At 39.7% G+C, this 14,866-nt stretch overlaps 1 protein-coding gene across 1 annotated transcript in view; it reads left to right on the top strand.

Moving 5' to 3' along the window:
* Window positions 1–14,866, top strand: part of LOC129696620 (eukaryotic translation initiation factor 3 subunit E) — a 180,676-nt gene that overhangs the window by 2,526 nt on the left and 163,284 nt on the right. The window contains exons 2-3 of the mRNA XM_055634678.1: window positions 2,879–2,996; window positions 9,880–9,997. Of these exons, the coding sequence (XP_055490653.1) occupies window positions 2,879–2,996; window positions 9,880–9,997 (236 nt within the window). The remainder of the gene's footprint in view (window positions 1–2,878; window positions 2,997–9,879; window positions 9,998–14,866) is intronic.

The following is a 14,866-nucleotide window of genomic DNA, read 5'->3' as shown; positions in this document are numbered from 1 at the left end:
GAGAAAATCCACGTGGTCACGGGGAGAACATGCAAACTCTGTATAGTCAGCACCCATAGTCAGGATCGAACCTGGGACTCTGATGTTGTACGGCAGCAACTCTACCACTGTCCACCAAGTGTGAGGTGCTACATCTTGACAGGACAAATCAAAATAGGACTACATGGTAAATGGTAGGGAATTGAAGAATGCAGGTGAACAGAGGGATCTGGGAATAACAGTTCCCTGAAAGTGGAATCTCATGTAGATAGGGTGGTAAAGAAAGCTTTTGGTGTGCTGGCCTTTATAAATCAGAGCATTGAGTATATAAGTTGGGATGTAATGTTAAAATTGTACAAGGCATTGGTGAGGCCAATTCTGGTCGCCAAATTATAGGAAAGATGTAAACAAAATAGAGAGAGTACAGAGGAGATTTACTAGAATGTTGCCTGTGTTTCAGCAACTAAGTTACAGAGAAAGATTGAACAAGATAGGTCTTTATTCTTTGGAGCACAGAAGGTTAAGGGGGGGACTTGATAGAGGTCTTTAAAATTATGAGAGGGATTGGCAGAGTTGATGTGGATAAGCTTTTCCCTTTGAGAATAAGGAAGGTTCAAACAAGAGGACATGATTTGAGAATTAAAGGACAAAAGTTTAGGGGCAACATGAGGGGGAACTTCTTTACTCAGAGAGTGGTAGCTGTGTGGAATGAACTTCCAGTGGAAGTGGTGAAGGCAGGTTCGTTTTTATCATTTAAAAATAAATTGGATAGGTATATGGACGGGAAAGGAATGGAGGGTTATGGTCTGAGTGCAGGTAGATGGGACTAGGTGAGAGTTAGTGTTCGGCACGGACTAGAAGGGCCGAGATGGCCTGTTTCCGTGCTGTAATTGTTATGTGGTTACCCTGAAATGAGATTAGAAAATGCTGATAATAGTCAGGTTAGGTAGCATCTGCAGAGAGAAACAATGTTTCATGTCGATCACCTTCCCTCAGAATCAGGCAAACTTCGAAATCAAACGTTTTCAATTGCCGCGGTAGAGATGGCATAGAGAAAAATCTGCGATTGGATGGGGGCAAAAGTAGACTGAGTGAGGTATGTGTTGGTGCCAGCTGATGAGTGGTGAGTAATTGCAGATGGATAGTGTGCTTAGGAAATTACTGAAAACATAGAGAATAAATAGGAGTTTTATCAAAAAATGTGGAGAAGCAAAGCACACCAGAGAAATAAAACACGATGGATGCTGAATTTGCAGAAAATTTGGAAAGATTTGGGGCAGTTAGCAACTGTAGAGAGAAATCTGATCTATGACCTTTCCTTGGATTGGTCTGTTTTTGACACACACTGGAAAGGAAGGTTATCTGAAATTCTGAAGTCCCAAGGGCTGTAACATACCTCTTTAGAGGATGAATTTATGTTCTTTTTGGGACATGCTTTATTTGAGCAGTGCAAGAGAATTTGGACTGTGGTGGAGAATTAAAGAGAGCGGCAAGTCCTCATTACCTTCATCATTGAATGTAAAGGTTCTGTTCACAAAGTCAAATATATTCTGTTCCATCTATTAGTCATAATTATATAGTGTGAAATGTTCATCCATGCCCACCAAATTGTCCAACTCATCCATGCCCACCAAATTGTTTACTTGAGCTAGATCCATTTGCCTGTGTATGACCAGTATCCCGCTGAAAGTTTCCTATGGACCTCCTGCCAAAATGGATAATTTCACATATTTCAGATCATACTCCATATGCCACCATCTTGCCTATTTATTACCTCTTCTTTCTCATTCCTGCCTCAAGCATTTTAGAGACACTTTGCACCTTCCTCACATACGTTTGAACATATTGACTGAAAGGAACAACAAAATCAGTTTCCACTAGTCTCGAATACCAATTGAATAAGTACATCAAGATATTTTGCGGTACAATGGCTCAGGTGCCTCACAGCTCTTGCAAAATTAGTTTAATCCCATTTTTTCTGTGGAGTTTGCATGCTCTCCCTGTTCCTGGCTGGCTGCTTTGGTTTTGTCCTCCCTACCAAAGGTAAGCAATTTGGGAGGTTAAGTGGCTGGTGTAAGTTAAGCCTACCTTAGGGCAGGTGTTAGAAAATCGGAATGGTATAGATTTGCTTTTGAAAGAGAATGGAGAAAGAAGAGTGGGAGTGGCGAATGGGGTTGCTTTGAGTGCAGGAAAGAACTGCAGATGCTGGTTTAAATCGAAGGTAGACAAAATGCTGGAGTAATTCAGCGGGATAGGCAGCATCTCAAGAGGGAAGTGATGGGTTGCTTTGAGAGTTGGTATAGACTTGATGGGTTGATAAAATACATTTTTAATCAAAAGAAAAATTGAGATGGAAATATGAACAAGCTGGGCTTTGCGATTGCATTGAGCAACTCTTCAAAGAGTCGTCTCAGGCATAATGGGCCGAATGAAACCTCGGCTGCAACATTCTTTACTGCGAAGTGTTCATTCAAAGCTGTACATAGATTTTTCACTGAAGTAATAATGTAAACATTCTTATTACTTTGCCTTCTGCTGAAGTTACTGCAGCAATTATAACAGTTCATCAGGTTTTCAGCAAGTGTCTCACGCAATTGTCTTATTTGGAAATTTCAGCATCCACATGTAATTCTAGGCATTGAAAATGGGAAAAATCTCTTTCAATATTGTTGTGTAGGATTGGATATTATTCTCTTATCAATGTTGACTGTCTTGCTCACTGACTCGCACCAGAATGGGTTGTATTGGTTGTTTAGCACTGGCACAAAGAATGACTTGTGGTCTGTATTTATCTAGATGTAATGTTCAAAGTTCATCTGTCTTGAATACCTTGTGATGTTGTGATTTAAAATGAATAAATAAAAACATTTCAGAATTCTCCGCTTGCATTTGATTTTAGATTTACAATGAAAAGGAGCTTCTCCAGGGGAAACTGGACCTTCTCAGTGCCACAAACATGGTTGACTTTGCTATGGATGTGTACAAGAACTTGTATCTTGATAAAGAGATTCCTCAAGGTGAGTTGTATGCATGATAAATATTTTTCAGGATGTACAATATTACACTTGTCACAATACATAAGCAACATTCACAACGCCCCGAAGGAATACACTGGTATGGTTCTACAACTCATTATAATTTTGCATTTGGGTTAGATGTGTATTTCCTATTTAATTGCAAGTCCACTGCTCTGCTGTGCTATGATTTAAAAAATCTTGGTGCAATCACTTCTGTACAATGGTTGACATGACCTTTCATGCATTTTTTGCCAGCTGATGCAATGACCCTTGCATTAGATGCAGCAACCACCCTTCAGTCATCAGAAAAAAAACAGGAAGAATGAGGTATATAATAAGATGGGTTAAACAATCTGAACATAACTGAACAAAATTCAAAATGCTGGGGTAACTCAGTGTGTTCAATCTGAAGAAGATTCCCACCCCAAAACTTTGTCTGTCCATTTCCGTCTACCAATGCTGCCAGATCCATTGAGTTTCAATCACACTTTGTTTTCTGCTCAAGATTCCAGCAGTGTCTTGTCCCCAAAACTGAACAATTGTTCCAAGGTACTGTTATGAATGTGTTTACGCTTTCAGCCACTTTAAATGGGTTGTGTGCATTCCCAGTTGCTTTTGAGAGTGATGGGAAGCTGTTGCTTTGAACTACTGAAATTCTCAGGTTACTTACTTACTTTTATTACAGACTCAAGGTCCAGATAAAAGACAAGACATTACATAAATAAATTACATACAAAGGCACAATAAATTACATACAAAAACACAGAAAATTACTTCCAAAACCACAATAAATTACATACAAAAGCAAATAGTTGGGAATTCCAGGATGACCTCACGATGATTACAATATGGTGATAAGTTTTCAAGTTAGAATTATGTCGGACATGGAGGGTAACCTTTTGGTGGAGATTGTGCCTTGTGTGTCTGTCCTCTTTAAAGGTGGTTTAGGTTGAAGAAGCCGTGGTAAGTTCTAGCATATTTATTATTAATTATAGTGCAGAGGTGTTTCATGTTTGGTGAAGAGCCATTGTGCATTGCTTTGTCTTGGATGATAATCATTTTGAATGCTGTTAGAGTGCTGCTGGAAAAGTTGCTACCTCACAATGCCAAATATGCGGAAACCTGACAGGGTGCTGTGTGTGTGTGTGTGGAGTTTGCACACTGGAAGTGTTCGTCCCTCCCTTATCCCAGATGTGTGGGTTTTCACATAACAAAACCAGGGCTTCACCATTTAGGTGGTTATTTAAGATTTAGGTGGTCATGACACGTGCAATAATGTGCTCGGACGAAGTGCGTCGTTACCAGTCAGAATTATGGTCAATGAAGCATTCACATATTATTTCTGCTTTAAATAAAATCACAAACTAAACATATTCACCAATCAAAACATGATATATACCACAATGACATGCAGCAAAATTACAATACAGTATCTCAACTCCTTTTGCACTTTGCAAAGAATGCAATTTCTATTATTTCTTTCCACTTCCAAACAAAATTCTGGTTGGATTATTCAGCGTATGATCAACCTCAGTGAGACCAAGTGCAGGCTTGGCGATCGCTTCGCACCACACCTACACTCAGTTTGTAATAACCAACCTGATCTCCCAGTGGCTCAGCACTTCAACTCCTCCTCCCACTCCGAATCCAAACTTTCTGTCCATGGCCACAATTTGAGATTTGTAATAGAAAAAAATCACATGTGGTTAAAGTGCACATTGTCAGATTTTAATAAAGGCCATTTTTATACATTTTGCTTTCACCATGCATAAATAACAGCAGTGTTTATACATTGTTCCCCCATTTCAGGGCACCATAATGTTAGGGACACAGCAATGTCATGTAAATGAAAGCAGTCATGCTTAGTATTTTGTTGCATATCCTTTGCGTGCAATGACTTCTTGAAGTCTGTGATTCATGGACATTTTTCCTGCATCTCAGTTGCTGGGTGTCTTTGGTGATGCTCTGCCAGGCCTGTATTGCAGCTTGTCCCCTTCAGTTTTCTCAGCATATAAAAAGCATGCTCAATTGGGTTCAGATTGGGTCATGGACTTGGCCACTCAAGAACTGATCATTTTTTAGCTTTGAAAAACTCCTTTGTTGCTTTAGTAGTGTGTATGGGATCATTGTCTTGCTGTAGAATGAACCGCCGGCCAATAAGCTTTGAGGCATTTGTTTCAACTTGAGCAGATAGGATGTGTGTATACACTTCAGAATTAATTATGCTACTACCATCAGCAGTTGTATCATTAATGAAGATCAGTGAGCTAATACCTTCAGCAGCCATACATGCCCAGGCCATAACACACCCTCCACCGTGTTTCACAGATGAGGAGGTATGCTTTGGATCTTGGGCAGTTCCTTCTCTCCTCCATACTTTGCTCTTGCCATCACTCTGATATAAGTTAATCTTCACCTCATCTGTCCATAAGGACAGATGAGGTGAAGATTAGTTTTTTCCAGAACTGTGGTTGCTCTTTTAAATACTTCTTGACGAACTGTAACCTGGCCATCATATTTTTGTGGCTAACCAGTGGTTTGCATCTTGCAGTGTAGCCTCTGTATTTCTGTTCATGAAGTCTTCTGCGGACAGTGGTCATTGACAAATCCACACAAGACTCTTGAAGTGTGTTTCTGATCTGTCGGACAGGTGTTTGTGTTTTTTTTTAATTATTGAGAAAATTGTTCTGTCATCAGCTGTGGAGGTACCCCTTGGCCTGCCAGTTCCTTTGCGATTAGTAAGCTCACCAGTGCTCTCTTTCTTCTTAATGATGTTCCAAACAGTTGATTTTGGTAAGCCTAAAGTTTGGCTGATGTCTCTAACAGTTTTATTCTCGTTTCTCAGTCTCATAATAGCTTCTTTGACTCTTTAGCACAACTTTGGTGCTCATGTTGATAAATAGCAATAAAAGTTTCCTAAGGCGATGGAAAGACTTGAGGAAAGACTAGGTGCTGAGAGCTCTCTTATACCTGCATTTAGGAGGCAATTAAACACATCTGAGCAATTACAAACACCTGTGAAGCCATGTGTCCCAAACAATATGGTGCCCTGAAATGGGGGCACTATGTATAAACACAGCTGGAATTTCTATATGGTGAAATCAAAATGTATAAAAATACCCTTTAATGAAATTTGACAATGTGTGCTTTAACATGTGATCGGGAACATTTTTCCTGCATCTCGCCTGTCCAATTCCTTAAGAGTTTTATATGTTTCTATAAGATCCCATCTCATCCTTCTAAATTCCAGTGAATACAAGCCCAGTCGACCCATCCAGTCCCCCATGAACTAATCTTAATCCTGGTTCATCCTTAGGTGCACTCCCCCCATCCCAAGAATGTTTTTCCTCTAGGAGACCAAAACTGCAATATTCGGTCCCACCAGGGCCCTCCTCTGCAGTAGGACCTACACTCGCTGCCTCCCATCAATAGCTTTCTTCACTGTGCTACCCCCAGCACTTTGAGTGCCTCTGATGCACAAGGCCACTAGTCGCTGCCTGTCCCCTTTTTCTAATCTGACACCACACAGATAATTCCCTTCTTGTTCTTTGCCACCAAAGTGGATGCCTGCCATTTTACCCACTTATACTGCATCTGCCCTGCATCTGCCCACTCATCCAACCTATCCAAGTCACCCTACAGCCTCATAGCATCCTCCTCACAGCTCACACGGCCACCCATCCGCAAACTTGGAGATCTTACATTTAATCCCCTCGTCTAAATCGTTAATATATATCATAAATAGTCGGGGTCTTAACATTGTGGTCCCACCACTGAGCCTTGCGGCACGCCACTAGTCACTGCCTGCCATTCTGAAAAGAACACATTAATTCCGACTCTTTGCTTCCTGTCTGCCAACCAGTTCTCTATCCATGTCAACACCTTACCCCCAATACCTTGTGCTCTAATTTTGCGCACTAATGTCCTGTGTGGGACCTTGTCAAAGGCTTTTTGAAAGTCCAGATGCACCACATCCACTGGTTCTCACTTGTTACATCCTCAAAAAATTTCAGAAGATTAGTCAAGCATGATTTCCACTTCATAAATCCAGGCTGACTTTGACCGATTCTGTCACTGCTTTCCAAATACAATGCCATTACATCCTTTATAATTGACACAAGCATTTTCCCCACTAACGATGTAAGGCAAACTGGTCTATAAGTCCCCGTTTTCTCTCTCCGTCCTTTCTTAAAAAGTGGAGTAACATTAGCTTTATCTCGCAGTATACTTTTACATCCTCTCAGTCTGCATCACCAGCAATCTTGGTATCATCTGCAAACTTACTAACCAACGTCTAAATTTACATCCTCTTCATTTATGTATATCGCAAACAGCAGAGGTCTCAGCACAAATCCCTGCAGATGTCCACTGGTCACAGAACTCCAAATTGAGTATTGTCCTTCCTTGGGTCTTCTCTCAGTTAGCCAGCTTTGATCCATACGACCAAGTCACTGTTAATTCTGTGCATCGTAATCTTCTGGTTCATCCTCAAACATCTTCACAATTGGTGCGGAGGCACATGTCCTCTGGAGTGAGAAATGAAGCTAACATTCCTGGTCAAAGATACTTAAGTATTTGTTAATGTGTAAATTTTGCTTGAAGACCCAATTTGAAAAAGGTCACCTTGAAAAGTTACTCTGTTTCTCTCTATACAGATGCAGCCCCACTTGGTGAGTGTTTCTGGCTTTGATTGTTTTGACACTTTGATGATTACTTTTGTTATGGTTTAATTTTTTTATACTATTCTTTGGATTTGACCTATTCTTTACTGTTGTTTAAGAAAGAACTGTAGATGCTGGAAAAATCGAAGGTAGACCAAAATGCTGGTGAAACTCAGCGGGTGAGACAGCATCTATGGAACAAAGGAATAGGTGACGTTTCGGGTCGAGACGCTTCTTCAGTCTGAAGAAGGGTCTCAAACCTAAATGTCACTGATTCCTTCGCTCCATAGATGCTGCCTCACCCACTGTCTACCTATTCTTTATTGGTCAGCTGCTAATTCTCACATCGGATTCAATTTCGCTTTGGCCCTAAATCTCACAACCTGGAGAGATGTGGCTCTAGTAACGTGGTGATACCTTAGTGCTTGCTCGCTGCTCTTTTCTCCATTTCACAGAGGTGGTGGGTAGATTTCATCTTTTTAAATTCACAGCCTTCATTGAAAGTCAAACAACAGGTTTGCCTTCCAGTATGTGGGTTGTTTAGATGCACCACTGTTCATCTGCTTCAAATTTCCATATTGACCTTTTTATTTTCACCTTGTTATTTTTGCCATCAGGTCTGCTGAGCAAAGACTTAAGATTTGAGGTCCTGATTCACAACATGTTTTAATGTTTAATTCTCGTCATTACTGTTACTTCAGGATTATAAGGCTTAAAGGTTTTGAACATCAAGTATTTGATGGTAAATGCAGTGAAATCAGTGCCAGACACCTTAGCAAAGTCCATCATCTAAATGCTCTAAGTGTTCTTTCACATTGCAGAACCAAGTAGAAAAAAAAATTCTGTACACTTAGAGGCTGCAAGCAATTTAAGCATGATTGATCTCACACTTAGCAGCACTTGATTAAGCAATCATGGTAGCCCAGCAGTGAAATAGTTCTGTACTGCAAGCAGCAGTGAAAAGAAGCAGGATCTGTAATAGTCATCCACATTGGGATATGTCAACTTCTGAAGTATTGGCTTGATGTTGCCACACAGAGAATGGGGATTTGTGTATATTGTCAACATAAAGTAAGCTTTATTTTTGAAATGACCACTTTCTGAAAATTTGTTAAACAAGAAATACTCTTTTTACCGGGATTGTAATAATTTGCTTCTTTGAGTCCTAGAATTGCCATTATGTACTAATACGTACATGTGAAAAGCACACTTATTCACAGTCACCTATGCCAACTTCACAATGTCCAGAGTGTTTTACAGCGACTGAAAGAGCTTTGGAAACATACATTTTTATTTGGTGTGTTCTGTGATCCTTATCAGTGACTGAGTAAACTTTAGGCTATCTATATCAAGACATAAGTAGAAGTTCCGCTGTGCTAACTTTGAGACAGAAAGGACGAATCTGTAATTAGAAGACCATTGGAGAACATTTCAGTTTTACTTTGACTTATTTGAAATGTTAACGGTATTGTTTTTTCTAAAGTTGAAAAACTTCAGATCATACAGAACCGAAAGTATTAAAACACTCGGCAGGTCTCGCAGCATCTGTGGAATGTGAAACAGAGTTAATATTTCATGGTCTTCATCAGGGTCGTATGAAAGGTCTTTGACCTGAAACATTAATTGGTTCTCTTTTTGCAGATGTTTCCAGCTGAAAGGTTTTGGCATTTTCACGGGCCTGTTTTTCATGGCGATGGGGCTGGGGAACACAGAGGAAGTTTGGTTGTTGGAAGAAGAGCACTGGAAAGTTACTGTTTTCCATAGCCCAATTAGCAATTGATTGACTGCGGCACGGTGGCCCAGCAGTAGAGTCGCTGACTTTCAGCGCCAGAGTTCTGGATTCCATCCTGACTACGGATCCTGTTGTAATGTCTGTCACCGCGTGGGTTTTCTCTGGAGTTCCAGTTTCTTCCCACACTTTAAAGACGTACAGGTTTGCAGGTTAATTGGCTTGAGTAAATGATAGTAGATTGTCCCTAGGGTGTTAGATAATGTCAGTGTACTGGGGTTGCTGGTTAGTGATTAAATTAAATTAAATAGTGTGGACTCGGTGGGCCGAGGACCAGTTTTCACGCATTATCTCTAAACTAGACTAATATTGGAAAGTCCATGAAAAGATGGCCAGCATAAATTAGAGTCTTTTGCTGTTATTAAAGTTCATCACTGTTATAAAAGCTCATCTCTGACCATTTGGGTAAAAGAGGACATGTTTGCATTTTTAGCTTTGAGGGAAAAGCGTACAACTGTGGTTGCACAACTGAAACAGCTTCAATCAGAAACTGAACCAATTGTGAAGATGTTCGAGGATCCAGAAACTACAAGGCAAATGCAATCAACCAGGTAGGAAATACAAAACTCTAATACATATTGTTTTATATTTACCTTGCAGTCATTTATGGAAATGCCTTTTGTGTCAAATGTCTGACCTGGTCCTTAACCATTGAAGGATGAATTTGATGATAAGCTATCTCACACGATTTGTCCTGAAAACCCAGAATGGTAGGAAGGAACTGCAGATGCTGGCTTAAACTGAAGATGGACACAAAAGACTAGAGTAATTCAGCGCTTCAGGCAGCATCTCTGGAGAAAAGGAATACGTGGTATTTCTGGTCAAGACCCTTTTTCCCTTGACCTGAAACGTCACGTATTACTTTTCTCTGGAGATGGGTAACTCATTTGAACATATTTAATTTTATTGCAAAAGTAGAATAATGAATGATAATACAGAGTTTATTGCAGGTGCACTGTAGATTTTCATGATTGGAAGATTGTGTTCTATATTAAACAATGTATTAAACCTACATATTATGCTGTGATTTAAAATATGGTGAAATTATGACTCATACATTCAATCCTGCTAGTGGCATGCCAATAGTACCATGAACAGTTTTATTCATCCAGCATGATTAGAAATCATGAGCCTCTAATGGGTGTGCTCTTGTTTGGGTAGCCATCCTTTGTATGACTTTGTATGGTTTTGATTTTGTATGCTGATGCTAATGCCACCCATTTAGTTTTACTGAGTTTGTAATGTAAAGGAGCTTTATAGTTGCAATTTCCCCACGTATAATTTGCTGTCAGTTCAGTAATCAATGTCTTGCAGTTTACAATTTATTTAAATAATATTTTTGACAGTGCTGAGAGCCTTTCCTATCCAGTCAAATCATTTTGGAAATGAGTACAATGAAATCATACATGCATACAACGGGCAGTGCAAAGAGGAAATTGCAGAATGTCGAGTCACAGCGCTATTGGGTTCTAGCTGCAGAGAATCTGCAGATTAACAAAAAATCCAAGGGCTGTGGTAAGGGAGTTTGGGAATTAATCCTTAGTTTATGGGATGCCTGTTCAGCATTTAATAATAGTGGGGCAGAACCTGTTTTTGTGTCAGGTTGTACATGCTTTGAAGCTTTTTGCATCTTCTGCCTGGTTGAAGAGGGGAGAAGGGGTGTCGAGTTCTGGGGAGAAGGCAGGAGAATGGGGTTGAGGGAAATATAGGTCAGCCATTATTGAATGGCGGAGTAGACTTGATGGGCTGGATGGCCTAATTCTGCCCCTATGATCTATGAACTTGCAAAGACGGAATGATCAGGGTGCAAATGGGTGATGATGCTTTCCGGAGGCAATGTGAAATGTACATGGAGTTAATGGGGGGGGGGGGCGTAGATGCTGATTTGTGTATTAGCATATCATTTATACATTTATATGCTAGCTTTCTGTATTTCACATACGAGTCTCAAAATCCTTTTGTGTTGTGGCTTTTTGGAGTTTTTCTCCATTTTTGTAATACTCTGTTCTTCGATTCTCCTTCCAAAATGGACCTCATTTTACCACATAATATTCCATTTGCTAACTTTGTTTTCCAATTACTTAATCAGTATCTGTCTATATAAACAGATTGAATGCTCCATGCAGCTTGCACCAATTGTAGTGCCCCCCACAAATGTATTTATTCAAAGTACATTTATTTTTTTTCCATCAGATCATTAATATATTGTTCATAGTTGCAATCCCAGCATTTGTTGTCATCACTAAATTCCCATTGGTATAGGTTTCAGCTACACATACAGTGTCCCGTTCTAATGTGCTTAGGAAGTTGCATGAACATTTTTTTTTCTTGGTTGACTGTCTCTGGGGTTATAGATTATGATCAGATTGATTTGCAGTTTGTGATGATCATTCCTCTGGCTATTAAGAAAGGAAAATAAATCAAAGGACTTTGAAAGGATTTACTGTATTTGGGCATCCTAAACGGAGTTCAGTAGTTTGTCCTGTAATAGTAAGTAATGGCAGTATAAAACGATCATTGATTAGCAATGTTACAACATTTTGAGATTTTACATTTTTATCCCATCAGATAAAGCATAAAAAGAAGTTTAATTTGACACATAATTCATTTTCATATCTTCAGTATTAAAAAAGTTAGGGCCATTTTCATATTCGGAAATTAGCATCTTGTTCCCTATTGCTTTTCCATTGACTGAACTCAAAAGCTGTGATCGAGGACAGTCAAAAGCCCATAACTTTCTTAAAAATTAAGAGAACTGAAATAAATTTTCAGTTATTATAGATTGAAGCATTCTGAAACAAATATGAAACGATCTTACTTGGATGACCTGAAATTAAAGCATATAATTAGTTAGTTACCTAATTGTAGCTAATTACAAAGTTCAACTAGATCTAAACATCTATGCATTTCTTAAGAAAAGATTAACATTTTTAAATAGCCTAAGTGTCCAAAGAACATTCACACAATAATTCACAATATAACATGATTTTTAAATCTCATTATCATGAATTTATAGGCCAAATGGAAGGAATTTAGTGTTTAATTCCCGTAAATTAATGGCCATTAATCATCTTGCGAGTGGAATTTTGCGGAACGCGATCGATTGGAACGTTGTGGTTGCAGTGAATTTAAACTCCATATCGGCAGGAAAAACACTGCCGGTTCGTATGGGGCCTAAATCACCTTTTCGCAACGTAAATTTGGATTAAGGTAATCCTAAGAAGCACGTTTATATGTAAAATAAACGACTTGCCTTTAGTTGTCCCGTACGGGAAATCCGTCCCGCTGTCAGCGTTGACGGCATTAGAAGCGTATTTTTATATTACTCCAGCGCTAAAATTGTACCACGATTTAACCCCCCCCCCCCCCCCCCCCCCCCCCCCCCCCCCCCCCCCCCCCCCCAAAGGCGCAAAAGTCGCGCACACGGCCAGTGGCAGAACTGCAGCGCTGCTGAAGGTAAGTTTTGTAACATACCTACATTGATTAATATGTTTTCTTCAGCATTTGTTTGATGGCGTTGAGGAGATTGGTATTGAGGACGCAATTATTGAGTGGAGTTGGGTGAAATCTGCTTGACATAAAGGACACCAGCATGCAGTTGGATATTTGCTATCTTACCATACAGCGCATGGTTTATTATAGGGACATGATATTCTGCAACCAAATAAAATGGTGAGAGGGAACCTACAAGTTTGTCAAGTGGTTTATTCACTGCTTGGATTTTTGATGTAAGCTTTCAGCAGTTGTAATTTTTTAATTATCTGAGATAACATAGGAAATTTTGGATTTGACTGGTTTACTATTTAACTTGTTAACTATTATTACTAGCATTATGCAAATAGAAAGCACTTGAGACACTCTGACTATAAAATGTCAAAATGTTTCTCCCGGTTCCTTGAAGTGACAACCACAGATCTACAGATGCAGTACTGTATTACCAACAATTGAAATTCAATCCCTTGAGCTGCTTGATATCTGAGGACAAGCTGTGGTAATAGTTCTCCTTTTCTTCATTTTGCTGTGTAAAGATTTGTAGTGGTAAAAATTTCAATGTAACGGACAGAATAGCGATGAGGTTTTTCATTTGTTCTGCTCTTATCTCATGTTCCTGCGTGGAAATAGAAGATATTTAAATAACTTTTAAGAGGTTGAAAGTGTAAACTTCAGAAAGAAAGATTTGAAGGGCATTCAGGAAAGAATTGAGAGAGTGAGACAATTGGATACCACTGTAAAAAGAAGGAACAGCCATACCAGGCTGAATGGCCATTTTCTGTTCAGTTTTGTTAGATTCCACGACGACCATAAATAAATAACTGGCAATCTGTGACTATTTCAGGTGAGGTCTGTTGCTTTTTTTATTCTGTTCATCGGGGTCAGAATTTTTAAACACATATGTTAGAATCTGGGAATGTGTAGTACGCATTGTTTAGTTTAGAGAAACAGCATGAAAACAGGCCCTTTGGCTCACCGAGTCCGCGTTGACCAACAATCACCCATGTACAGTGTCCTCCATGATGTTTGGATAGCCATTTATTTATTTGCCTCTGTACTCCACCATTTGCAATTTGTAATAGAAAAAAATCACATGTGGTTAAAGTGCACATTGTCAGATTTTAATAAAGGCCATTTTTATACATTTTGGTTTCACCATGTAGAAATTACAGCAGTGTTTATACATAGTCCCCCCCCCATTTCAGGGCAGCATAATGTTTGGGACACAGCAGTGTCATGTAAATGAAAGTAGTCATGTAAATGAAAGTAATCATGTTTAGTATTTTGTTGCATATCCTGTGCATGCAATGACTGCTTGAAGTCTGCGATTCATGGACATCACCAGTTGCTGGATGTCTTCTCTGGTGATGCTCTGCCAGGCCTGTATTGCAGACATCTTTAGCTTATGCTTGTTTTGGGGGCTAGTCCCCTTCAGTTTTCTCCTCAGCATATAAAAGGCATGCTCAATTGGGTTCAGATCGGGTGATTGACTTGGCTATTCAAGAGTTGATCATTTTTTAGTTTTGAAAAACTCCTTTGTTGCTTTAGCAACATTGCTAATAGGTGCAGGAGTAGGCCATGCGAGCCAGCACTGCCATTCACTGTGATCATGGCTGATCATCAACAATCAGTACCCCGGTCTGGCCTTCTCCCCATATCCCCTGCCTATTGTCTATTTTGTCTACTGTCATCCTAAATTCCAGAGTATACAAGCCCAGCTGCTCCATTCTATCAACATATGACAGTCCCGCCATCCTGGGAATTAACCGCGTAAACCTACGCTGCATTCCCTCAATAGCAAGCCTGTCCTTCCTCAAATTTGGAGACCAAAACTGCACACAACACTCCAGGTGCGTTCTCACTAGGGCCCTGTACAACTACCGAAGGACTGCTTTGTCCAATACTCCACTCCTCTTGTTATGAAGGCC

Source organism: Leucoraja erinacea, chromosome 4 (genome assembly GCF_028641065.1).
Source record: "Leucoraja erinacea ecotype New England chromosome 4, Leri_hhj_1, whole genome shotgun sequence".
NCBI lineage: Eukaryota > Metazoa > Chordata > Chondrichthyes > Rajiformes > Rajidae > Leucoraja > Leucoraja erinaceus.
The sequence above is the reverse complement of the archived record's forward strand: the minus strand, read 5'-3'. Positions and strand labels throughout refer to the sequence as shown.